The sequence below is a fragment of the Cuculus canorus genome, chromosome 2 (genome assembly GCF_017976375.1).
Source record: "Cuculus canorus isolate bCucCan1 chromosome 2, bCucCan1.pri, whole genome shotgun sequence".
Taxonomy (NCBI): Eukaryota; Metazoa; Chordata; class Aves; order Cuculiformes; family Cuculidae; genus Cuculus; species Cuculus canorus.
Window position 1 is genome coordinate 9,978,881 of NC_071402.1, and position 27,470 is coordinate 10,006,350.

The window sequence follows — 27,470 nt, forward strand, 5'->3', positions numbered from 1 at the left end:
CTTGAACTGGTTTTGTACCATAGAAACCCTATTCATGCCAGGTAGTATTCCTTTACAGCTCAATGATTTCCCTCAACAGAGGTCTGCTCCATGTTTCTGAATGATGAGAATTTTTTGTTTGAGCAGCAGAAAATCTGTTCAGGTGTTGGATATGTTGTAATATTCTGTGCTCACTTATAAGAAATGCAAACTAAAAGGTTTCAAAAACTCACCTGAGAAGTAATGTTGTAAAAGAAGGGAAATAGACAAGATGTGCTTGTGCATTCACCAATATGTCACAGGAACATGACTGTATGTGTCACATGATAAAAGGCAGATGTTCAAGTGGAGCTTTTACAGGTCACAAATTTTGTTTGGCAGTACTGAAATTTAAACATACAGTGTTTTCAGAGAGTGTAAAGTGTTTCTGTTCATTATTTTCCAGCAAATTCTGTGCAAATCAAAGAATTCATAATAAATTTACTATTTAAGCTTTCAGAAAGAATAGTGACAAAATACTCCAGCAATTTAAAATAGCAAATAGATTAATTTTCATAATTTAGATTAATTTTCATAATTTTCATATTAAAGCACTAAACTAACAAAAAGGAAAAATTTTCATTTTCCACAAAGATTTTGAATTTGAATTCTTGCAGTTCTACTATAACTAATGTGGTGGACTTGACAGAATTTAAATGTTGTTTTAATTCATATTGTGTGAACACACAGGAAGATCAAGTTTTTCTTTTAAAGACTAAATCTTAATAATATTTCATGTAACTGAATAACTCAAATTGAGGTTTGTAGATTATAAACTACAAAATTATCATTGAAGAGCTATATGGTCTGCACTGTTTGTTTACTGGACTGTATTGTAAATTGATTGATTTATATTTTATTCTGAAGACATTTGGACACTTCTCTGCTTGATGTTGATATCCAGCCAACTTACATACGAGTGTTGGTGAAGGGAAAGGTTAGTGTTTTCTTACTATATTCATTTCAAATCAAGAGATAATGTTTGCCATAGTTATTCAGTGGACTCTGGACCTGACTTTTTTGAGTTATGAACTGTGTACAGAAAAAACATTCTTCCATACTTGTATTATTTTGGACCATACATAAACTGTGGAAGTCCTAACCAGAAGACATGCAATGCCTGAAATGAAATGTCACTCTCTCTTTCTCTCCTTCTCTCTCCTTATTTCCCCACTTCCCCCTCCCAAACAGTGTACCATTATTCACTTAAGAAGAGAGCTTTCTTGTTGCCCTAGGCTAGAATTTGGCAATTTCGCAATCTGGAATTTATAACTGACAGAAACAAATGGATGGATATTATTTTGAAAGGGCATTTATAATGTCATTCCAGTTTTCTCTCTTCTCAGTAGCTTTAATTTTATTATCCTTTTTTTAAAAAATTCATAGTACTTAAAGAGTAAATCAAAATCCCTATTTTTGACTATACCAACTGCATAAACAAGACTTCAGCATTACTTTATGTCTAAAATAGCTTGGATAATCTTTCTCATTTAATTGCTAATGTAAGTCAAGCACCATTTTTTACCCTTCTTTAGAAATGTCAGTTCAGGAATGATAGCAATTCAGGAATATACATGTGACTATATTTGTAAGTAGAAGCTGTTTAGCATGCTAATCATTTATTAGGATTAGTAAGACTATGTATAAATTGAGGGGATTTAGACCTATACTGTCCTTAAGATGAAAGGATGTGACATTGATTTTTCTGCATGTGTTCTCTCCAGGGCACCCCCCCCCAAAAAAAATTAAGAAAAAAACCCACCCCCAAAATCCCAAAGGAAATATTTTTTAGTATGATATACTTGAATCGCATATTTTCTCATAGCCATTTCAGCTTGTGCTCCCTGAGGAAGTGAAGCCTGACTGCAGCTCTGCTAAAAGATCACAAACAACTGGTCATTTAGTTGTCAGCATGCCAAAGGTATGTAAAGTAATCTAAGGAGGCATCACAGAAATATGCCTAAAACGTGAGTACTTTGGGAATGTTTCTGAATTACAGGTAACAGCTGGCTAGCTAAAGTTATTCAGTCTAGCCTTTCTTTTCTTGAAATATTTTCCAAGGAAGGAATATTCCAATATTCCAGAAATACAATTTAACTATAGACCCAAACCTTAGGGTTTAAGATTCCTTTAAAGGAATGTTATGAAAATCAGTATTAATAGAACTATTGGCATTTCTTTTATTTTCAACAAAATCACCTCTTTATATATGAAAATAGACTCTGCAAAATATGTAATATTGTGTGAATGTGTTAGAAGATGGATTTTTTAAATAACTGAAAATAAGCAATTTACCTACTTTCTTTTTACACCTCTGAAATAATAAAAACAAATCAATTTCTCAAAATTTGTGTAGCACACATATGTATGAAGACTATGTTATTGTTCTAGGACAGGGCTGATGTAGTAGTCTCACTTCTCAGGTGATCAGAACAAGGTTGCTTAACTCATTTTCGCTTCATGCTCTCTCTGTCTGGAGAGGATTCACCAACCAGCTGTATGAAGTATATATAGTCACAGAGTAACAGGGTTTTGACAACATAGGGTTTCAATTGAAAATTCACAGAATTATAGAATCCCTAGTTTGGAAAAGACCTTTGATATCATCAAACCCAACCGCACCTCTCGACTACTAAATCATATTCCTAAGCACTTCATCTCTCTGCCTTTTAAATACCTCCAGGGATGGTTGCTCAATCACCTCCCTGGGCAGCCTGTTCCAGTGCCCAATAACCCTTTCAGTGAAGAAGTTTTTCCTAATGTCCAATCTGAACCTCCCCTGGTGCAGCTTGAGGCCACTCCCTCTCATCCTAAATTGCTGCACAGTAGTCCCTAGCACTTAAAAAACCCTGGGTAGAAGTCATATTCCCCTAATATTCCTAACTCTGTGCTCTCCCATCTCCCATGTGCTATGATATTTGCCTATGTGATGTTATGCTGATCAGGATTCAAGTCAGTTGAGAATTCTACCAGCAAGTAAAAGCATATTGGCTTAAAGTGTGTTTTGCATTCTCTCCCTTCCCTGCTCAGTCCTGTTCTTGCAGGGTAAATGAGAGCAAACTGGTACGTTCACTTTATTTCCTCTCCACCTTGTGTCTTCCTGTGGTTTCAGTAAAGGTTGCTTGTACCCTGTACCATGGTATTTTGATTTGTGGGACGACATTATGAGTAAATGAGTTAAAATCAAAGGTGGAATCAGGATGTTTCCTACCTGTTCTTACACATATGCCAAAAAAAAAAAGAGGCATTAGGACTTCAATATAAGGAAGATGCAGCAGTACAAACCAGAATAGGAGACAAGGGCAGAAAGAATCTGAGTGTCAGGGGTATCTCCAGGTATCAGTGTATAGCGGGTGGAATGATAGCAGAAACAGGATGGCATTTAAGGATGAATTTGATATCATCTGGTGCAAGACTGAATTCTTGGACCTGCAGTTCCTGAGATGGACTGAAGGGCTTGGAGCAGACAGGGAACTGGAAGTTTCAGGAAGGCAGAGTTCTGAAGAAGAGATGAGAATGGATTGTATGATGGGAAAGATTAATAAACTTCAGTATCTTGCTCTTCTGCCATTCTGCCTTTGGAGGATTGGGCTGCTTAAAGCCTCTAGGACTACATCTTATATTCTTGACTTTCAGAAATAGAGTAACTCTGCCTAATGGTAGTTATGGAAAAAAATAATTCTTGGTGTTCTAGCCTTACCCTTCCAGCCTCTACTAAGTTTCTTTGCTGTGCAGGAGCAGTGGGACATGATGGGACATAGGAAGCTACCAGGATATATCAATTACAGCATTTTCTTCTGAAAAAGAAGCTGCTATTTAGGTAATTTCTTTCTCTTCGTGCTCTGATTTAATTCTAAGACTACGCAACTAGTAGCTGTAACTGAAAAGCTTTTGGCTTTTTCCACTTATGGTTCTGTACCTTCTATGTTTTATTCTACACTCCAGTCTCATACCATCTGTCTTTCCCTACGCGGACAGCCTGTCATTAAATCACAAACTGTCACTCTAGCACCAAGCATGCAGTTTCTCCAGGAGTTTAAAGAATGCTGAAATTTGTACTCATTTGGTTCACATCCATACTTTGTTAAGGTTCAAAATTCACTCCTGTGAAAACTTATTCTTTCCTTAATTTCTTTCTTTGAAAGAAACTGAGACCTTGACTTTTGCCATTGGGGATAATGTTGTTCTCAATGTTTTGCTTACTATTTACTTGTCTTTTTGGATATTTTAAATACTATCAGTTTGTTATCCCATAATTTGCTTTTATTACTCATATATCTTGCTTATCTCTTTGTGGATGATCAGTGCCTTAGAAAATGTAAATATTTTGAAGAGTCTTGAGATATATTCAAATCTGCTGCCTGCTTAGAAAGTCATATCTAAATCAGCAAAATAAATATTCTCTCTTCGTATAGTGATTGACAACTGCCTTTGTTCCATTATTAACTGTATATTTCACCTACTTTGGCATTTTAGCTGCACTTATGTATTTTACCTAGCCTGAGGGTCTGGAGCCTGTTTCATCTCAGAATGTCATGATTCACAGATATTTGTGAGATATGAAAAGACAGAAGCTCTATGCAATAACTGGGTTGATGTTCTGAGCTTTGTCTTGATCTGGTTAAAAGCTACTTGTGTATCTGAAACATGGAGAGACACGTGAATGGAGTGCAGCATGGTCTAATATCTTCATTGTCAATGGATCAAAAGACTTGCAGCTTTGACGAAAAGGATCTGGGTATGTTGGTGGACACCAAGCTGAACATGAGCTGGCAATATCCTCTTCTGCCAAAGAAGGCTAATGTTTTCTGGGCTGGTTAGGAGTGTTGCCAGTAGGTTGAGGAAGGCAATCCTTCCCATCTGTTCAGCATTGGTGAGACACACTTGGAGTACCGGGCCCAGTGCTGGGCTCCCCAGTACAGGAGACATGTGGACATATTGGATAGAACCCAGAGGAGGGCCACAAAGATAGATAAAAGGGCTGGAGCATTTCTCCTATGAAGAAAGGCTGAGAGAGCTGGAACTGTTCAGCTTAGAGGAGAGAAGGTTTCAGGGGGTCTTATCTATATGTATAAATATCTGAAGGGAGGATGTATAGCAGGATGGAGAGCAATGGGCCCAAACTGAAACACAGGAGGTTCCTGATGAACTTCAGGAAACACTTTTTTACTGTGAAGGTAGATGAGCACTGGCACAGGTTGCCTGAGGAGGTTGTCGAATCTACTCCTCTGGATATATTCAAAGGCCATCTGGACATGGTCCTGAGCTACAAACTCTAGGCAACCCTGCTTGAGCAGAGATGTTAGAGCAGAAGACCTCCAAAGGTCACTTCCAACGTAAACCATTCTGTGAGTCTGTGATCCCGTGAACTTCATGGATTTGTTGACCAAAGATGCTACTTCACAGCAATTGCACATAGCAGGTAAAAAACTATTGTTCATTGTTCTACATTACAGTTACAAAATCTGTTCCCTTCCCCCAGGACTTAATTAGAGTGCACGAACTATATTTTTGGGATACATATCCTTTTCAGATGTTCTCTCTCCGTACAAATTTTATTGGCATTAAGAGGATGTAATCTAGGAAACAAAATACAAAGTATAAACATAAGCAACAACTGGAAAGACAATAGATATTTTTCTTCCAGAACATTATGGCTCAGGTTATCAACACTGTTTGAGAATACTAATTTGATAGCATCAACTTAATACAAATTCCTTTTAGTAAGGTAATAAAAACAGATTTCATGCAATTTCTTTCAGGCCGTATCAATGATAAGACACACATAATGACTGTTTTGCACTATATTTAACCTTTTCATTCCTGATAAACAATTATTATCAAAATAAATTTATTTGCTACTAAATGAATGGCCTGGTACACTCCTTAGGTAATTGAAATGTTAAAAATTCTATTAGCCTAAAAATAGTCTCCTATATTATGCTTCTTGCAATACTATACTAAAAATATATCTCTCTTCTCTGTAACAGATCAGAAAGACAACTGAACTCAGTGTTTTACACTTGCTTTAATGAGTTTCTGATCAGGTTACTAAACCTTTTACCAGTCATCTTCCCGCCTTTACAATGAAAACCAAAACCTCTTTCCTTGCCTTTCCAATGACCTTGGCATACCACAGAACTTTCACAGTAAATTCCACATGAACTAAAGAAAGAAAACCATATCCACCAGCTTTTCTGGAAACATTTTTCTTAAATGTGCTATTTATTGAATAGTAAATCACTGCAGAATAAGTGTCTTTCTAAGGCAGTGTCTATTCTCATCAAAACAAACTGAAGGACATGACATTCAGTGAAATTATATAGTGACACTTTTAAAGTGTAGTGTTTGTATTGTGATAATCGTATGTACAGATATTTTGCATGAGTGAAGAGCTGACAGTGGCTACTTTGTACAGGCTTCATTTCTGGGAATAATATTTGTGACATGAAGCTTTTTAAACTTTGAACCTCTATGTTCTAGCAGTGTTATCTCTGCAGATGATGCAGGAAAGTTAAAAACTGAAAGTTTACGTAACAGACTGACAAAAATTGTCATATTAAACCAGTGATTTGGTAAAATGTCGTCAGTAGATAACACTAGTAGCGTTTTAATTAGTGTTTGAAAAACAGCATCAAAAAACAGTGTTATGAGCAAGCAGTTTTTATTTAAGGTTCTGAGACATTCTGTGTCATGTTTTAAAAATTCACTTTCCTTATTTTAGTGAATCAGAGAAAAAAATTTGGACTTTTAAATGTATTTGTTATCACATAAGCAGTCACAAATTAATTCTGACAGCTTTGTATTGCCTGGGCCTTCAAAGGTATTTAGAAACTCAAAGATCAATGAGAGTTAGGGTCCTTAATTACTTCAAAAATAAGAGTGGTATATATTATGCATGTTAGTGTAAAGGTTATTCAATAGCATTTCATGATATAATTCTCATTATCTAGGTATGGTAAATACTGTAATATTTCATTACTGTCAAAGGCATGTGGAGACTATGGAACTCTAGAAATCTATCCATCCTTTAGAACAAATGCATTTCAGGGAAACTCTGTTACTTAGTGGAATTCCCGTTCTAGAAGAAGAAAGCCACTGCAGGAAAAAAATGTGGACTGAAAAGATTAAAAATATTGTTTTCACATATTCCTTCTGTTTTCTCAAATGTTCATTTGTAGAAGTCTCTGATAAGGATTCTAAAAGGGCTCTCCTCCCTATTTTCTGATTAAAGCAATTATTAGAAATAGTTTCAGAGAATCAGAAAGCTTCATTATATTAATTTAGTCCATCTTCCTGTATACTACAGGTTTTACATTTCATGCAGTTATCTTTCTACTGAACTGTAAGTCTTATTTTTGGCCACAGTTGAAGCTATGACAGTTCTGTTTTCCAGAACAGTTATCCTCATTTGAACTAACATGAGGAGATGGACAATCAGCTACTGGCTTGAGGAAGCTCACATACCATTATTACATATGGAGTTGTATTTCAAAAAGAAGAAAATAGAGAATATCACCCTTTTTTTTTTTTTCTTGAACCGAGCTAGGAGGACATCTTTTGAGCAGAAGAGATACCATGTCAAACAATTTTTGATAATTGATAATAGATGTTCTAGTAGGCAAATCCTAACCCTTTCCTAAGTACTAGGATCACTTATCAAGGAAGCCTTTTCTGATGATTGCAGAATCAGCCAGTTTCCTCTTCCTTCTTGATGATGAGCTCTGAGGTTAAAGTAAGGAACATAAATCTAAAGGGGATCAAAGGAATAAATTCTTGTTAAAAGAACAGAACACTGGAGGACCTCCTGAGAAGAGAGGAAAGGTCCAAAGAAACAGATTTTCCTTCCCCAGAGTATACACAGAATCAGAGGGGATCAGCCCCTTCACAATGGATTTCAGAAATGAATGATGGAAGCTACAGGCTCTGCCTTATTTCACGCAGATTTTAGAATTGACATTTTTAGGTTTACTGGGCATCTGGAACGGATTAATTTCAAATTGATTGCACTAAGATATACTCATTCAAATGAACTGCTTAGTTTAGTTCCTGTTCTCTTCCTTCTTTTCAAAGGGTTGCCTCTCCCATGATATTGCTGAAAAGAGAAAGAGATACCCTTTTGCCAATGCCGTGTCTTCCAAAGAATGGTGATGGAAATGTTTTCTTTGAGAAGGGGAACACACTTGGACTTTGAACTTGAAATTCTGTTTTAGCAGAGGAGCTGAGAGAGTTTGTGGTTACTCGTTCCTTTTTATAAAGAGTGAGGAGAATTCCAGATTGCAGCAGACTCTTTAATAAAGATGTCTGAACTACATGGACACCAGAACTGAAATGCAAGTGGGAGGCACATCATGAACCATGTTTGTTAGCTATGGAAAAAATCAGTAATGTTCTTTATTGACATGTTACTAAATATGACAGCATACATTTAAGCACAAATAGAGATATAAAACTGATTTTTTTAATATATATATATTCTCTTTTATATATTTGACTGTAAGGCCATTCAGATTATTTGGATAGAATTGCCTAATGCATGTGTTAATATCTAACAGAAAGAGCAAATGTCATAAGAGAAAATTTATTCAGAATCTTTTAATATTTCTATTTTTGAGAGATTATGTAAATTCTTGTGATTATAAACATCAACTTTTATGAGACTTATTTTTCTGCCTATTTTTATTTTAGGTTAGAGAAATAATCCTGGCTAAGCAAAAAGTATCAACTTCAATTAAAGATTCTGACTGCAATGCACTGCAAAAATATGCAAAAAGGTAATTCCTTTTTTTCCTTTGCACTAATTTTATTTTTTTTGTCCGTTTGTTGTTCACATACCACAATATTTGCTTTTTATTATGTTATATATATAGCTGAAATTTTGAAAATATTGATTTGTATGGATTAAAACACTGTTTAAAAGCTTTAGACTAATGGCCTGTCTAGTATAAAGTGATCTGCTCCAAAAAAGAGCCAAAAAAGTACTTATTTCTGCCCATTTGTTTTGTTCGATCAGTTCATTCAGTTTATTAAACTGGTACACACTAAAACCAAATCACCTGCTGAGAATTACCTCTGCAGAGCTCTTTGCTATGTAACCCAAGTCTGAAAACCATTTGGAAAGCAATGATTTTGAATGTCTCTCATGAATGTATTTGCTTGCTGGTATACAGAGTGAGCTACTGCAGTAATAAACAGGTTAAAAAAGCAATTCTGCAAGATTTTATAACATAGATTCATGCTATTACATGTGCTGTAAACTCCAGCTCTTGAAATCTTATTGATAATGACTGCCAGGAGCAAGAAAATATCAATGATACATTAATTTTGTTTTTATTCATAACAAGTGTTACTTGCCATTCCTGTAGATAGAAAACAGGGTTGATGAACACCTCATCTAGGTACAAATATGATATATCTTTTAATCTTTCCTTTTCCTGTTGCTATAGACAATGATATTCAGAATAAGATATAGTGGTGAAAAAGTTTGTTAAGCCATTTTTCTGCTTATATTTAAAATGTTGCATTTGTTTCCTTGTTTGATTTCATTGTGGTTGGATGTTGATGGAAAGCCTAAGCAGTTAGTTAAAAAATGGCATTATGGATTATGGATATTCTTCTTGGTCTCAATATTTAGGACACTGTCAAAATAGCTCTGCAAGAGTCTGTTGTCATCAATTCTGCTTTTTATTTCTTATTTTTAATGAAGATCAGTCATGACTTCTTTTCTTAAATGACCTGCATGTTCAGAAGACAGTAGGGTGACTGAGATTGCCAATGATCCGCAAGAACTGTACCCTTTTCTTAGGCAGCACAGATTGTAACAGTGCATCATCTTGATTATGGAGTATTTAAAATATTTTTAAAAGGTCCAGACCAAATGGTGGATACTTACTCTCCATGATATTTGAAAAGTCATGGCACTCGGGTGAAGTCCCTGATGACTGGAAGAAGAGAAACTTTGCACTTATTTTTAAAACTGGGAAGAAAGGATGACCCTGGGACTTAACGACCTGTCAGCCTCACCTCTGTACTAGAGAAGATTATGGGACAGATCCTTCTAGCACCTATGCTAAGGCACATAGAGGACAGGGAGGTGATTTGAGACAGCCAGCATGGCTTCACCAAGAGCAAGTCTTGCCTGACAAACCTAGTGACTGTCTATGATGGTGTGACTACATCAGTGGACAAGGAAAGAGCTACAGATGTCAACTATCTTAACTTCTCTAAGGCCTTTGGCATGGTCCCCCACAACAGCCTTCCCTCTGAATTGGAGAGATATGGATTTGATGGGTGAAGTCTCTAGTGGTTAAGGAATTCATCAGATGGCCACATCCAGAAGGTAGTGGTTAACAGCTCGGTGTCCCAATGGAGAACAGTGACAAGCTGTGTTCCTCAGGGACTGTCCTGAAACCAGTACTGTTTAATATCTTCATCAATGACATAGGCAGTGGGATTGAGTGCATCTTCAGGAACTTTGCAGATGACACCAAGCTCAGTGATGTGGTTGACACATCTGTGGGATGGGATGCCATCCAGAGCAACCTTGCTAAGCTCAAGAAATGGACTCATGAATTTCATGAGGTTCAAAAAGGTCAAGAACAAGGTCCTACACCTGGGCTGGGGCAAACTCCAGTGTCAATACAAGCTGGAGGATGGAAGGACTGAGAGGAGCCCTGCTGAGAAGGACTTGTAGGTGGTGGATGAAAAACTGGACATGAGACAACATGCACTTCATAGCCCAGAACGCCAACCATATTCTGGGATGCATCAAAAGAAGCATATCCAGCAGATTTGGGGGAGGTGGCTATCCCCTTCTACTCTGCTTCTATGAGTCCTTATCTGGTGTACTGCATCCAACTCTGGGGTCCTCAGCACAAAAAAGACATGGACCTGTTGGAGCAAGTCGAGAGGACAAAAAGTGGTCAGAGGGGTGTAGCACTTCTCTTGCAAGGAAAGGCTCAGAGAGTTGGTTTTTGTCATCCTGGAGAACAGTCCAGAGAGATCTTATCGTGATCTTCCTAAAGGAAGCTCATAGTAAGGATGGGGACAGAGTTTTTAACAGGGCCTGTAGCAACAGAACAAAGACATTGGTTTTAAACCCAAAGAGGAAGATGTAGCCTGGATATAAGTAAGAAATTTTTATGATGAGGGTGGTGAAACACTGCAATAGGTTGAGCAGAGAGGTCATAGATTCTCCATCCCTGGAAACATTCAAGGTCAGGTTGGACGAGGCTCTGAGCAACCTGATGTAGTCAAAGATCTCTCTGCTTACTGCAGGGGGGTTGGACTAGATGGCCTTTAAAGCTTCCTTCCAACACAAACTGTCCTATGATTCTATTCTATCGTTCTTTCCCACAGAAGTGCATTAAAAGAAATCAGTTTAAAAAAAAGTCTTAGCTTTTTTTCATGGAGAAAACTACATCTTCCTTTGTTAGATAATTGACATTATCTCTCTTCCAAATGGATTCTGCCAAACAGCAGAAGAGTTTGCAAACTGTGGATAAGGAATATATATGTCCTCAGGACGCTCTGTGTGCCTTTAGTTTTGGCTACACAGTAGATGTTTAAATAGAAGTAGTAATGGAAATATGGAAGTAATGGAAGTAATAATGTGAAATAGTCCCTTTTCCTGCTACCTGATGGACTAAAAATATTCCAGGGCATAGTGAAACTCCATGAACTTACGTTTCAATGCAGTTTTAACTAATTAAAAAAATTTTTACTGTGTATTTTAAAGGAAAAGTACAAATTTTATTGTTAAAATATTACAGGAATTTATATTATGAAGGCAGAAGTAGGTAAAAAGTTTTTTGAATTAGAGTTCTTACTAAAAATAGTAAGTTTTGACCTCTTTAGTCAAAAAGTCGCTGACTAGCCAGATGTTAAAAATTCACTGAATAGTCTTTTAGATTACAGAAGAACATTCATTACAGTGATTACACTTGACAGCTGCAGATGTCTTAGCTAAATGCTGTCAGACATGTAATGTGCTAAGCTCTAATGTAGTGCTTTAAATCTCTTTAAGCTTTAGACTCTTTAACTCTAGTTAGCTAGATTACATGATGATACTATCATTATGTAAGATAATGTGTATAAAACTGGATTTCAGACCTTCAAACAGACAGGATTCTATGAGAGGAATTTGAGACTTTTTACACTTACAAAGCATCTATTAATGTAGTAGCTGATATGCCATTCTTTACTATGACTGGCTTCACAATTTATCTGTGATGTGCAGAAGTGGAGTTCATCACAACTGCTTAGGTGAAATTCAGACAGAGGTAGGAACTCACCTTTCTGAAGTCATACTGGAAATTTTAAGAGTAACAGTTACATAAAGTCAATAGCCTTTGTCTTGTTCCCTCAGCTTTAGACTATTCTTCCTTTAACATGTTGGAAAAGAAAAAAATGAAATAAATCTCAAAATGCCTCTAAATGTAAATATATAAACACTTTAATTCCTCCAGTAAAGAAAAATAAGAAGGATACATAGGAATATGTGAGAGATACCTTTTTTTTGTTCAGAGAATCTGAGAATAGTCTAGGTTGGGAGGCACCTTAAATCATCTAGTTCTGACCCCTCTGCCATGGGCAGCGACATTTCCCACTAGTTCAGGTTGCTCAAAGCCTCAGATCTTTACATATAGATGTTGAGAGATACAGCCAGATAGTGGATTCATTTGAAAAGACTAAGGAATGGAACAGCAATTTCTAGGGTACTTCGGAAAGCAGAGTTAAAAACAAATCAGCAAGTTCTAGTCTATGATACATCTTTTATAATGAGATTAGGAATGTAAGGTAAAGGTGTATTCTGTTTGAATAGCTCAAGCATTGAAAGTCAGACTGCTGTGTCTTTCTCCTCTTAGCTAAGTAACATTGCCCTGGCTGACTAAGCAAGGAGGTGCTATAGAAAATACTGTGTAATGCATTAGGTTAAAAATCTGACTTGCATTCTACTGGAATCAGTTCTTACTAGCAGTATGTACTTTATTGCTTTTGGAGGGTTGCTGGGGTTTTTGGTTGGTGTGTTTTTTTGGTTTGGGTTGTTTTTTTTCATCTGGATTCGAAAGGGGAGAACAAAAGAAAAACATAGTCGGCTGTAATGTCCACCGTCTGCTAGTGCACCTGTAATGCTTTTGAATAGGTTATGGAGACTAGCCAAAATTCACTAGTTCGGAAAGCCATCAAATATATAAAAGTGCCTGGAATTCAATAGTTATATTGAACTAAAGACCAAAAAACTTGGATGTTTTTAATCACTGTATTGGATTTTGATTCCAACCTTTTTCTAGCCAATCCGGCATCATAAGACTCATTAACAAAACATTTTTGTGCTTCAGTTTCACAGTGATGAAAAAGAATAATTTACTTTCCTTGGAGAAGTTTTTATTTTTAGTTGAGGATTTTATTCCATCTATTAACCAGCAAAGATAAAAAGACCGTTTAATTAAAAAATACCACATTTGTCTCACCTGGGATGTAACAGTGTTGCTGAAGATGAGATATACTGCGAAGGTCTGATTTACCAGATGACACCGATTTAGGATGGTTCATTTTGATCGAGAAGATGCAAAGAACAAATCTGGGGGAGAAATTTGTAGATGTAAGAATCATTCTTTGGGAGTGAGAAGTCCTAATGTGGATCCTTGAAAGGATCCTTGTGAATTGTGGAAAAACTCCCATCCTTTGTAGAGACTTAATGGCTGGATATCTTTCCCAGTTTTACATTTCTACAGTAGGGAAGGATAGAGTTGTAAAAAAGTTGGAAGAAGAGAATTTCATGTTGCAAAGAGAAATCCAGTAGAACAAAATGAACAATTTCCTCAAGACTAGAAATTAAGGTAATATGAGGTCAGAAATTGAATGGAGCTGTGGACAAACTATCCTGAAAGAATTGCAAGAGGATTTATGTGACCTTTCAAAACCCAAATTCACCTTCATTTCTGTGCCTAAATGGAGCACAAATATTTTAACTTGAAGAAAGCTAAGTGCATCTGAAGTATGGCCTGCACACACGATGAATAAACCATTGGAAAGATCACAAATGACAAATCTTTATCAATTCTATTGAGATGTCATGTGTACCTTCTATAAATATGTGAAAGTACATCATAAATCTTGAAAGTTTAATAGATTTGCAGGAATACAATTTTCAGACTACATAGTTTGTTAGCTGTCAAGAAGAAAGTGAGAATTATTACAATGCAAGTTACAGTGTCGGGGAAAGGATGAACCATAAGAGTTGTAGTTCAATTGACTTCTTAAACAAAGTGGAATCAGGTGTGTCTAAGCAATATATTATATAAAGGCTTTTTACTCAATCTTAAATTGTAGATTAATTTGCATTCTCATAGAGGCCTGGAGCTAAATCAAAATGTAGTGTATACATCTCTATAATTTGACTAATGAGGAGAACAAAAGGTGGGATGTCTAAGAAGTGATTTGAAAATTAATTTGCACACACAGAGGCATCTGTTAATTCATGACTCTAATAAGGGTGACGAGACTTCAAGAATATGCCATTCTGGAGAACAGCATTCTCAAGAATATTGTTCATCTAATTCATCTCCAATTGTCCATATACGATGAAGACAAAAGTCAGAGGGCGAGACAGACTTTAAAGTGTATTTGTAATTTTCCATAACTTTGTAAACAAAATCTTAGCTCTTTGTATAAAGGATGTTTTCAGCATAAGATTACCTAATGATTAAACATTAGGGACTCCACTGTGACTGATGCTTTTAACAGTGCTTTTTATTTTCCTGGATTAATCAAGCAGTGAAAAAAGATGGTATTATAGCCAGGCCTGGAAATTCAGTATTGATTTGCATATTGCAGGTGTTGGAGTATATTTCTTCCTAACAGACAAGGTCAATTTGAAATGTGGCATCTTGAAGCAATTGTGAAAAAGAGGTTCAGAACTGTGAAATTCAAAATATCGAAGTGACTATGATTTTCTCTCTAATTTTCAGAAACTTGGATGCTAGTATTATATAAGTGCATAGTTTGATGAATCCTATTCATGTAATGTATGTGTCTTTTAGAACAGAATGACCCAGATATCATCAGCCTTTTATTTACCATAGCTTTTTACTAATGATTTGTTAGTTCTCCTTGATTGTAGTTTAGTCCTTGAAAAATTAATTTGATTCCACCAGCCATTGTGTTTTCATATCTTCCTGATGATCCACTGATTCTGAAGACTCCAGTTTTAGGTTCATTTCACATTACATTTATGCAGACAGATTTGAAAGGCTTCTTATGAAATGAAAGAAATATTCATATTCCAGGTATTTATAAAACAATTATTATTTGCTTACATCCCTTAGTAGATTTTTCTAAGCCTGTATTTTTGGAAGTTGAGACCAGAGTATGGCAAGCATCTGACATTCACCATCAATTTGTAACATACATAAAGATTTTTCTTTCTAAACACTCTCAAATAAGATATAATTCCATATACTGAAATGACTTTATCTTCTTATTCAAGAAAAGGGTTTATCAGTATTTTTCTAAGATGACAAAGGCTTTTGTGCTGTTTCATTCACAATGTTAGAAGGCTGGAAAAAGTGCCTCTCCAGAGCTGTCAGTTATCACTTGTAAATATGTTTAGAAATCCTGGTGCCAGAAAGGAAACTTTCAATCAAATGTCAAAATCACTTATATTCTGGATCAAATGTATGATAAATCTTTAGCAATCTAAATTTTATTGAAAAATCAGAAGTTGAAACAGGGAAATCTAACTGTCAAATCATTAAAATATCAAATGTGGGGATTAAGAACTGCGTGAACAAAAGTGTAAATTATCAAAGAATATCAAATTATCAGATATGTGCTCTGTGACACTCCAGATTGTTCAGCAGACTGCTATAGTTTTGCAGAATGGAAGGACTGACTTTATTTATTGTGAAGTCTTTTGATTTTCTTTTTTAAAAGGATTGTTGAACTATGTGGAGATTGAAATAGCCTATCTAAGGGGAAAAACGGCAAGAAAAAATTAAGGATTTAATCCAGTATTATTCAGTTTGTATGGTGCTCTAATCTTTAGACCATAATTTTCCCTTAAGCAGAGAACCCTCAGCATCAGGTATTGGTGCCAGAAACTGTAAATTTCAATTTTCTTTAAAACCTGAAATTGGAAATTTGCAAACATTGAGATTTCCAGGTATGTGCTGTACCTGAGCCTGCAAGAAGTTTTATAGTTTTCATCACTGTTGTCTTATTGTTGCTTCAGGAATAAGATTTTTTTTTTTTTTCTGCTAGATTGAATTAAATGTTTAGATTGCCTGAATAAACTTCTAAAAATTTTCAGGTGGTTAATGTTGAAATCATGACTACTCAGCCTCTCTTTGCATAGATTACATGATGTGAGGAACAGATTTGCAGCAGCTGTATGTTTTTTAGCTGTACTGACTTCAGCACAACTGAATCTTGTCATCAGCCAAATACTTGTATCACGGTAGCTGAGATAGCACTATGAAGCTTTACTAAACAAGTGTAGAACATTTGATAGTGTGCATATAAGTATAGAAAATTTCACTTCTTTTGTTGAAAAAAATCCCACCTGTGACTGATTCTCAGTCTTCCGTATTGTCTATTGCTGATAGACACTTCTAGATGACATGTGCTGATTAAATTTTGAGAATGCCTGATGCGTATAATCCTTTCATAGCTTGTTAATGGGGATTGTTACTTCTGACACTCACTGTTATTCATTTCTGGTGTATTGAAGTTTATTCTGCTACTAAGCAATAAGCTATTCAAACTTGATAGGGTTTATTATATTTTATGACTAGCAATTTGTACAATTTTAGAGCTGTTGAACAAATGTAAAATGTCGCTACCAAAATACTTCAAATCAAGGCAAATATTTTCTATCATATGACGGAAGCACAAACTGAGGGTAATTAATTTTTACCTTTATGCTTATTTAGCTTTCTCAGAGATGCTTCAGATTAGTGATTAGACTGATATTCAGGACAGGGTGTGCTCTCTTTAGAATCTCCTCAACAGCTATTGATAAAGTGATACCAGGTCACAGCAGATTTCACAAACTATAGAGGAAACAAAAATATCTCTTACCTCTTGGGAATGAACATTTTATAGAATGTTACCACAGAGTGAATCCACTCTTATTTCATTAAACTGTGTAGTATAAGAAAAAAAAATTCTAGCTTATAAATTAAAGAACATTCAGGGTAAAGAAATAAGAGTTTTCATGCTATCTTTCTTCATTACCTATAAAATTCTCCTCAGAGTAGTTTTTGTTTGTGCTGCTTTTTGGACTATCTAGATTATTAAAACAGGGTGTTTCTCTGGTCATTTTCCACTCAGTAAAAATAAGCAAATAACTCCCAAAGCACAAAAAAAATCTAATGGCATAAAGCAGAAAGAGCCTCTTCTGTTAGTAATGCTTTCCTGAGCACTAGCATAGAAGAAGAGGAGAAAGCCTCTGGTAAACCCCTCACCATCACTCCTCCACTGGGACAGAGATCCTGCACATGGATATGGGCTTGGATGCCTGCTCAGATCCCACAGAACACTGATGGAGAAACACTGGCAGAATTCAGAAGCTCCTTGGCAAAACTCTTTCTTTATTTTAAGAATTGAAAGTAGTGATTTTCAATAAAAAATATTTTAATATCCTTTATTTACATATTTTCATTACCTGTTTTGTCACCCAAGAAATGCATTGTTTCATTCATTGACTTTGCTACTTTTCATTTGTTCTGGTCCTAATAAGCCTTTCTGATCTCCTGGGTAAACATATACTTTTCTCACATCTTTGAGGTGATGCAGTGTCTTTTGTAATGCTGGCTCGGAACCTTGACACAAAGAAGCACACAAGATAAAATGAAAATTACAAAGATGTACAACCGGTGTTGGAATTTGCAGAATTTACAACATCATTGTACAATTAAATTTTAGTTTTACCATTTTTCATGTAAAAATTACAAATTGAAAATAGGTTAGATTTTTTTTTCCTTTTAATCCTTAAATTCCTTTATTAGAAAAGAACGGTGTCTTTAAAGCTGCAAGACTGAAAGTATAATAATATTTCAAATTTTTGGTTATTGTTTGATGCCTTAATGTGTGGACTGTAAAATGTGATACAAAATAATATCCTTAATAGCAAGAAAATTAAGAAATTTGGTTATAACTCTGACCTTTCTTATTTCATCTATTTTTCTTTTTCTTTCTTACAAACATAGTGAGCATTCATATTGCCAAAACATAAGAATTAGCTGAGAAAAGCAAATAAATTAGTACAAATACATTTTCTCTCTAAATGAAAGTATTTCAGCATCCCAAAAATGAATCTGTCACCTAGAAATTAATAGACAGCTTGTGTGAAGGAACAGAAAGAAAAAAGAATGAAATAAATAGTTATGCTAAAAATCCTATGTCTTGCATCAAAAGCCAACCGTTTCTAATGTGATACCAGCAATCACCATGTAATGATATAAAGCAAATTACAGATGTCAAAAAATTAACTTTTGATGTTTGCAGGCTAACTATTCCTTTGTACAAAATCTAAGATTTTATTAGTACTTTTCTGTGTTTATACACAGTTTTCTATGGCAATCAATTTTCAGGTTCCAAGAACTCAATCCTTGTTTAATTGAACTCAGTAATAACTCTCACATTGAAGTAAACAAGTTTATAAACAGGAACCCAAAATTGTTCCATTATATTTGACAGTGAAATTTTTTTTTTTCCATTTATTTCCCTCTTCCAGGAGCGGACAAGTTGAGAAATTAGAAGTGGATCCTAGTAAATATTCATTCCCTGATGTGACAAAGATAGTCCAAGAAAAGGAACAAATTGGACAGGGACCTATTAGGCTACAAGCAGAGAAGATTACAGAGACTAGGAAGAGTTGTGTTGATCTTGAAGATAATGAAGAAGTTCCTCCCTTAATTTGAAACATTCTTAACTAGTCCTTCTACATGTGGCATGTGTGCCTGAGTTGTTTTCATGACCCTATGCATAAAGTATTATGTAGCTGAAGTTGGAAATATTACATTTCTTAGGAATAACTTTGTTATGCCTGTGATCTCTGCAGACTTTTCTGTTACTATATTGCTATATAACTACTTTTTTTCTAGGCTGTTTATTTAGTAAGTCAGAATAGGAGCCATATATCAGACGTTGTCATGTCTTCAAAGAATTTACTGTCTAGCTTGAAAGATATATTACTGTAGAAAAAGAGAGAAGGAAGGAAGAAAGCACTTGCTACAAGATTTATGATTATTTTCAATAAGTTGAAGATAGCGAATACTTCTATCTATTCCTTCAGTGTTTTCTTTTTCACAAAGCACAACAGTAAAAATACTCATTGCTGTAACCTGCCATACATCAGTGAATTTTCCAGCATAATGGAAAGCTCCTGGATTCTAGAGGTGGTATGACAATGCCACTCCTTTAAGATTTTTTTTAGAGAATAATGTTGAACACAGTGTCTCAGATATGGCACCATGGAGAAACTGGGAGAAATCAACCAGACCATTCTTGTTTATCTTCATGCAGCTACTCTAAAATATTCCATGTTTTACAGCATCCCCTGAAAATATGAAGGCTAATTTTTAGGTGTTGGATGAAATAAGGTTGAGCAGCTGGATTAGGATGAGCTTATTGCCTGCTTTCCAGCCCATTTTTAGCAACAAGAGACTCCATTATCATATTTTTTCCATCAGCTTCTGGATTGCCCCATGACTGAAACATGCAGCATCAAAGGACAAATGTATATTGAGTTAAAAGAGAAAATTATTGCAATTTGGCAAGACCAAACTTCTTTTAGTTTTCTTTTTTTTGGTTGGTTGGTTGGGTTTTTTTGCCTGGTTTCCTGATAAAACGATGCACAACATCATTCTTAGCTCTGCTTTGGATGCCATTTCTGTTATTTTCACCCTATTTGATGTAAAAGGAATCTCACAGAAATACACAGCTCCTCTAAATATACTGGAAACCATCACTGAATGGTAAAAAGTGACTCTGTTGATGCAGCTGCTGTTGGGAATAGAGAACTCAGCCATTAGGTGTTCTGACAGTAGCCACTCAGCTAATAAACATGTTGGTAATTGAACTCTTTGTAGATATTATCTTTCTTGCCTAGGTGGTATTCAATGAAAACAGAAGTCATGATGGTAGGGCTCTGGGAACCAAGAGGAAAGCTGAGGAGAGTGTGGGAAATATTTAGAAAATATGGTTAGACCTTGAGTTACTAAGGAACAAAAAAGTGAATATTAAAAAGACAGTGAAATTTTGCAGAAGGAGGGTCACAACAAATAATTCTGGGTTGGCTTGTTGTTGAAAGGAATATGTAGGGGACATATTACATAAAACCAGAGGAAATTAAGCCTCATTAGCTCTGTTGTCTACAAAATAGTTGATTTAAGGATATATATGTGCTTTAATGTCTCTTTTGACCTGTTAGTTGAACAATAAGTATTCAATAGCATAGTGAAAAAAAAGGTAATTGTTTTTTTACCAATGTTAAGGCCAACATTATTTCAAAGAGAAAAACTCCAACCAAAAAAACCCCAAACTCAGTGACCTGCATTACCTTGCTAATGGATTAATGGATTTGAAATTGGCTTTCTGTAAAGCAAGATTTCATTTGGTCCTGCAGAAAGAAAATGCCTTTGATTCAAACCAGCTTTTCCTTCTAGTCAAATGGAATAGAGCAAGCAAATTCAACTCAGGAAGAATCAACAGATATTTTGTGGTTAGATCTAGTTTTCATCCTTAAGGTACAAAATTAATAAGCTGCATTTATAACTGAATCATTAAAACTCCATTTAAAATATGTTGTTTAAGTAGCAGTCTAGGTTCAAATAGTGTCCATAATATCCCTCAGCACATACTCAGGTTCATGATATATTCTTTGAAAGTGCTGTATAATGCAAAACTTAACGCAGAAACCTCAACAGTTGCAAAAAGAAACATTGCTATTAAATTCCTGGGCTTTTAGCCTCTCTAAAGTGCTTTACGATTATCCACAGATGTTTAATGTAAGATAAAAATAAATAATCTTTCTTAAAGTGTACTGAAGAGAAGCAGAAAGTATCCATCACTTTAGGCTGATGGGTAGGACTAATACATTTTCTTTGGATACAATTTGAAATGGATATATGATAAAAAATTGAAGTTTCATACTAATTCTGCACATATACTGACAGTTGAGATGAAAATTTATCTATCACAAAGACGTAAACAGAAGCTGAATTTGGGCATCATCTTATCTGTTATAGTATCATCTTGGATTTTTCTTGTATGGTGACTTGATTTTTCCAATTCCAGAAAAATTCTGCCATGTTAAAAGCCTCTCAACTCTGAAATATATTTAATTGTTTCTACTCTGGTAAATGGAGTATAAAAAAATCAACTTCTTCTGCAATATACCCCTATTCACTATAAATTCCTAATCATACAGGGTAACTATGAAAAAGAATCATAGAATCACAGAATCATAGAATAGTTAGGGTTGGAAGGGACCTTAAAAATCACCTTGTTCCAAACCACCTGTCAGGGGCAGGGACATCACACTAAATCAGGCTGCCCAAGGCCCCATCCAACCTGGCCTTGAACACCTCCAGAGATGGGGCATCCACAACCTCCCTGGGCAACCTGTTCCAGTGTCTCTCCACTCTAAATGTGAAGAAATTCTTCCTAATATTCAGTCCAAATCTCCCTCTCTCCAGTTTATACGCATTCCCCCTCATCCTATCCCCACCAGCCTTTATGATAGCCCTTCTCCAGCTTTCCTGCAGGCCCCCTTCAGGTACCGGAAGGTCGCTGTAAGATCTCCTCTGAGTCTTCTCTTCTCCAGGCTGAACAAGCCCAACTCTCTCAGCCTGTCCTCGTAGGGAAGGTGCTCCAGCCCTCTGATCATCTTTGTAGCCCTCCTCTGGACCCTTTCCAACAGCTCCATATCCTTCTTACACTGGGGATTCCAGAACTGGACACATTATTCCAGATGAGGCCTCACAAGCGAGGAATAGAGGATCAGAATCACTTCCCTCGCCCTGCTGGCCACACTTCTTTTGATGCAGCCCAGGATACGGTTGGCCACCTGGGCTGCAAGCGCACATTGTCGGCTCATGTCAAGCTTCTCATCAACCAGCAACCCCAAGTCCTTCTCTGCAGGGCTGCTCTCAATCACATCATCCCCCATTGTGTACTGAAAACAGAGATTGCCCCAACCCAGGTGGAGGACCTTGCATTTGGCCTTGTGGAACCTCATGAGGTCTTTGGAGGATGGTATTATGTTTCACCTCTTGATGTCACCAAATAGTTACATGCCCATAAGGATGTGTATGGATCATTTTCTGGATTCTACATCAAAACGTCTGTATTTCAAATTGTATTATGCTGGCATGGGAGGCCCGCAGGGTGGCTCCAATGGCTCCACCACAGGATGCAGCTGAGCCCCTCAGCCAAGTTGGGAATGCCAGCCTGTGGAACAGGCTTCCAAAAGGACCATAGGCAGCACAGGCAGAGGAGAAGGAAGCCAAGGAGGGAGCGGCAGCAGAGAGAGCCCAGGCCTGGAGAAGGAACGCAGGAGGTCCTGCAGCGCAGAGCAGGGATGCCCTGCAGCCTTGGAGAGACCTTGCTGGAGCAGAGACTACCCTGCAGTACAGGGAAGGCCCATGAATCCAAAAAGTTGGTGGTATTTTAAGTAACTCTATAGCCCTGGTTGGAAAACTGGCAACAGATAGTGTAGTTTTTAGCAGTCAGATGGGCTATTTATGCTTTGATTCCTTTCAAGACTGCTTCCTTTTTTTTTGTGTGTGAAGTACAACTTTAACTGACCTTGGGATGAGTGAAGATAAAATGCAACCCTTTTGAAGATATAAATTAGTAGATTTTGGCAACAGATGCAAAAAGGTTTTCCTAATGTTTTATTGATTGCTATGGAGATTTTCCTGTGTTTCAAAGAGGTAAACACATTGAAGGCCTTCCTCTTTTTCTTCATGGCTTAGTTCTGAAAATCTGGTAGGGAGAAGCCACCTTTCAGACCATCAGCCAGTTTGGATGAACCTGTTAAGAGTTTCAGAAAGTTGTGGAGAATAGGCATCCATACAGCTGGATTGTATAAGATTATTTCATTTTTTTCATAAGTAGAGAGCTATAAAATTTGATCTCTGCTGTCAAATCAAAGGAAAATAAATTGGATCTTTCCCCTTTCCAACTCAGTTCTCTTTTTCATCTGGTTTCTAGTGGATAGATAATGCTCTTTTTTGGGGTAAAATAAAACAAACTGTACTGAGCTACAGTTACATCTCATAGAAAGTTGATAGCAAGTCCCAAAATATACTTAGACCTACTGAATAAAGAGTTGTTTCACATGGTACCATAATCTTGAGACCCAATCTGAAAGCGGAGTATATTCTGAGAATCAGCTTCAATAAAATTTTGAACATGTACATGGCCCATAGAGAATAAAAGCAGAGGCTGATCACAGAGGAATGAAGTGTACAAGCACAAGATGATACCAATGCCCTACAAGAGCATAAACACATATCACAAAGTAGCAATTAGTGATCGCTAAGGTAATGCAACTCTAAGACAAGAACATATAAGAAAGTGGACAAAGAACATACAGCCAACATAGATAAAACATCCTCTGTAGAATGCAAATGTAAAGAAATAACAAAAGGAATAAAAGATAGTCACAGCCCTCACAAGAGAAAGAAGAGCAAAGAAGGAAGAGTGCCAGCATTGTCCCTCCCAGTTAAGCATGTGATAGCTGATCAAAGCCTTTGTACATCTGCAGTGTGTTGCTCCTACCTACAGAAGAAAAAATGTACTGCTTTTTCACTTGCCTCGTTCTGCCCCTGCAGACTCAGCAATTATATGTACAGCATTACCTCTTCCTATGTAATTGGGCTAAGTAGATTGAAATTTCAGAGAGTACTGTCTGGGTGTGTGTATGTATTGTGATATTTCACCTCTAACTAGGTGACAGGGTGAATTTAAGCAGTATGCAGTGGAGAGAAATCTCGTTATCCAGTAGACAGGAGATGGATGGGGCTAATGACAAATTCTGGCAGTACTGAGAGGAAATAAGAAGCACAGTGGTTCAGGAAGGCCACAAAACCAGGTGATGCCATGTAAGTTTTAGATTTGATAAGTCAGAAAAAGAGTTTTGTTGTTGATGCACAAGACAGGAGTCTGGTTTCCCCTAGAACTTTGATTCAGGTGGGTCAAAAAAAAAACAAAAGCAGGAAAGAATCTGTTACATTATTACAGCGTAAAGCTATACTGCACTTACAGGTGTACTGCAGAACAACATGAACTAAAATAGCAAAGCTTGATTCAAAATTGCCTTTTGTCTTACAGCCTTAGATGCTCAGGGTAGATATCTGAGTGTATTCAGTATGAACCAATGTGGGTAACAGTACTGAACACGCAAAATATGCTTTCTCACTGCATGCTTCAAATTCTAATTCCTATAAGGGCAGGCTGGTGAGTAGTAAATACATTTCTCACTGGTTAATGAATAGTGAAAGAAATCTGTAAGGTAGCCGGAGCATTAATCTTTTTCTGAGCAGTTGGTAAAGCCCAGATATTAGCTGTTAAAGCTAGACTGTGTTTGTAACTCTTAACTTCACCCAACCAAAATCGCAGAATCACAGAACGGTTGATGATGGAGGTCCCCTGGTCCATCCCCACTGCTCAGTCACCTGGAACCAGTTGATGAGGACCATGCCTAGAGAGCTTTTGAGTATCTCTAGGAATTGGAGACTCCACATCTTTGGCCATCCTGTGCTGGTGCTCAGTCACCATCACAGTAAAAAAATACTTCCTGACGTTCAGGCAGAACCTCCTGTGATTCCATTTCTGCACACTGCCTCTGGTCCTGTTATTGGGCACCACTGAAAAGAGCCTTGTTCCATCCTGCTATACACTCTCTCTTCAGGTATTTATATGTATATTGATAAGACCCCCTCAAACCTTCTTTTCTCGATGCTGAACGATCTCATTTTTCTTTTCCTCATAGGAGAAACTCTCCAGTCCTTTAATTCTCTTTGTTGTCTTTCAGGATTTCCAGTATGTTCATGTGTCTCTTGTATTGATGAGCCCAGGAGAGGACACTGCACTGAATCTTATGGAACTTTATGAAGTTTATATAAATTTATAAACTTTATGAATCATACTTACAGAGGTTAGCATTTAATACTTATCTTTTGTCTTACCTGCCAAGATCTTTCCTTTAAAATATATCATTATCAATACCATCCCCTACATGGAGATGAAACCTACAACATAAGATATAAAGCACTGATGGCTAAGATCCCAGCTGGACTGCCATGAAGGCCTAAGTCAAAAGCAAACTTTAGAAGGACTTGCAGAGGAAAGGTGGCAATAGAGAGAAACAGTTGTGTGTTTCAGAAGTATTTGCCAGCAGGTCTAATGCAGATAACATCTATGCACTGCATAGTGCTTGTTGAAAAGCAGCTTTTCACACAAAGATGTAATAATTGCTTATGTGATTGAAAACTAATCAAAGCAGCTGACATATATGCACCAACCTAATTATATGTAATCTCTTCTGAGAGCGAAGAAATTTGTGATGAGCTCAACCAACCACTGACTTGGATTGAGAAATGACTTGTTTTCCACAGCATCTTATGTTAGTCAGCTACACAGTGTGGAAGGACAGAGTGCCAGATTTCTGGGAGTAAAAGACAAACTAGAAGAATAGTAAATGTTTGGAGTCATGGCACGAACCTTTCCTTTACCCACCAGCACACAGGTCCTGTTAGCCATGCACTGGAACTATCTAATAATCAGCTGGGATGTCTCTGGGATAGGTTTTGTACAAACTGTTCCACCATTAAGACTGTCCTGCTCAGACTACGAGAATGACAGAGTACATCAGGCCTAAAAACTGCTTACTGTATTCATTTCAGTATCATCATGAATTAGCTGAGCTGTTTTTAAAAAATATTGAAATTAGAAGGAAAAGAGAAGGGAAATAATTTCCCCCACTAACCCAGCCACTGGATATGTTACTTCTGTTCCATATTTACTTTAACATCAAGTTAGTTAGACAGACTGGACATAGTCTCTTCTGCCTTACAAGCCCTTTCTGTAGATAACAACAGCCACACCTTTACACAGAGGAGAATCTCCAACAGAAAGCTTCCATGAGGGCCTCATTCATCTAAAGAAACTCTGCCCCTACAGTTCCTCTATAGGAAAGCCTTGTCGTGGTGGGAATTGGCTGGGGAGAAAGAGCCAGAAGTCCGTTTATTTAAGGAGATGGTAGAGCACAGGACCAGCACTTTACTTTGTCTGGATGCTACCATAACATTTTGTTCTTGGACGAGTTCAGATCTCCACACTGTGGCCATTTTTCCATACAGGGCACTGGATGGAGGTATCTCAACCTATAAGGGACTTTTCTTCTGACAGCTTTTCTAGTATGAAGCATAGGAAAACCATAATAACCAAACCCACACTGGGAGCTGTACTGCTGTTACCAAGAATACAGTTTTCAGTGTAGCAGAGCCTTTGTGTCTGGGGAAAAATATCCGTGCAGTCATAGTGTATAACATATGAACAGAAGCACTTTAAAGATCCATGTCTCTAAACTGTATTCATCTTTCTCCTCAGAAATTTCACAGAAAATATGTGTCTAGAAGAAGAGACTGGTGAACATTTGGTTAGAAAGATGTGAGCTGCGGCTATACTTTGACCTTTGTTTTTGTGCTTTCAGTGCTAACCATCTGCAAGTCTACCGGCAGCATAATTATGCCTGGTTTAGAGTGTACATAAATTAGTGTTGGCTCCTCTGGTTTTGCAGCCCGGCAGGCAGACATGTGACTTTTTAATTAAGGATTTCATTGAGATTGATAATAAAGTTCCAATATGTTTCCATATCTAGATGAAAGTGCATCAGGAATATAAAATCTTCAAAGGGAAATAATAGAGATTTATTGGTCATCTATGAAGTATAGCCGAAGTGAAACATGACATCACCTATGAAAGAAATCTAAGCTATTTGATTTTTCTGCACAGAACTCCATTCTGTAGTGGAAAACCTCTGAGGGAAACCAATTTTCTTCATTAATTTTTTATAATTTCCATTATCCTGTGATTTTGGTGTGGGACTTCAGAACATTTAAAGATGCTGATATCCTGCATGATTTTCAGAGCTTCCTGTGTGCTCATCCTCAGCATCTAGTTACATCTCCAGGTATTTAAATGCTTAAACAAAAGTATGACCCTTCTTTATGTCTATAGTAAAAGCTATATTCATCTCGATGAAATTATTTTTCATTATTCTAAAGAAAAATACATGTCTGTTTAAATTTATGCATATGGCTTAGCTCAGTCTTGCAATTCATGCATGAAACTAAGTCACTGTAAAACATTCTTTTTCAAGTGTGTCTCCAGTATAGGCTCATAGCGATTTAGATCAATCAATTAAACTTCTTCGG

The 27,470-nt window shown here is 36.6% G+C and overlaps 1 protein-coding gene across 1 annotated transcript in view; it reads left to right on the forward strand.

Annotated features, from left to right (window-relative positions):
* The window catches only part of DNAAF11 (dynein axonemal assembly factor 11), a 58,258-nt gene extending 37,989 nt beyond the window's left edge, over window positions 1–20,269 (forward strand). Inside the window, exons 15-18 of the mRNA XM_054059243.1 lie at window positions 886–955; window positions 1,844–1,939; window positions 8,707–8,792; window positions 18,758–20,269. Of these exons, the coding sequence (XP_053915218.1) occupies window positions 886–955; window positions 1,844–1,939; window positions 8,707–8,792; window positions 18,758–18,944 (439 nt within the window). The 3' untranslated portion in view covers window positions 18,945–20,269. The remainder of the gene's footprint in view (window positions 1–885; window positions 956–1,843; window positions 1,940–8,706; window positions 8,793–18,757) is intronic.
* The last annotated feature ends 7,201 nt before the right edge of the window (window positions 20,270–27,470 follow it).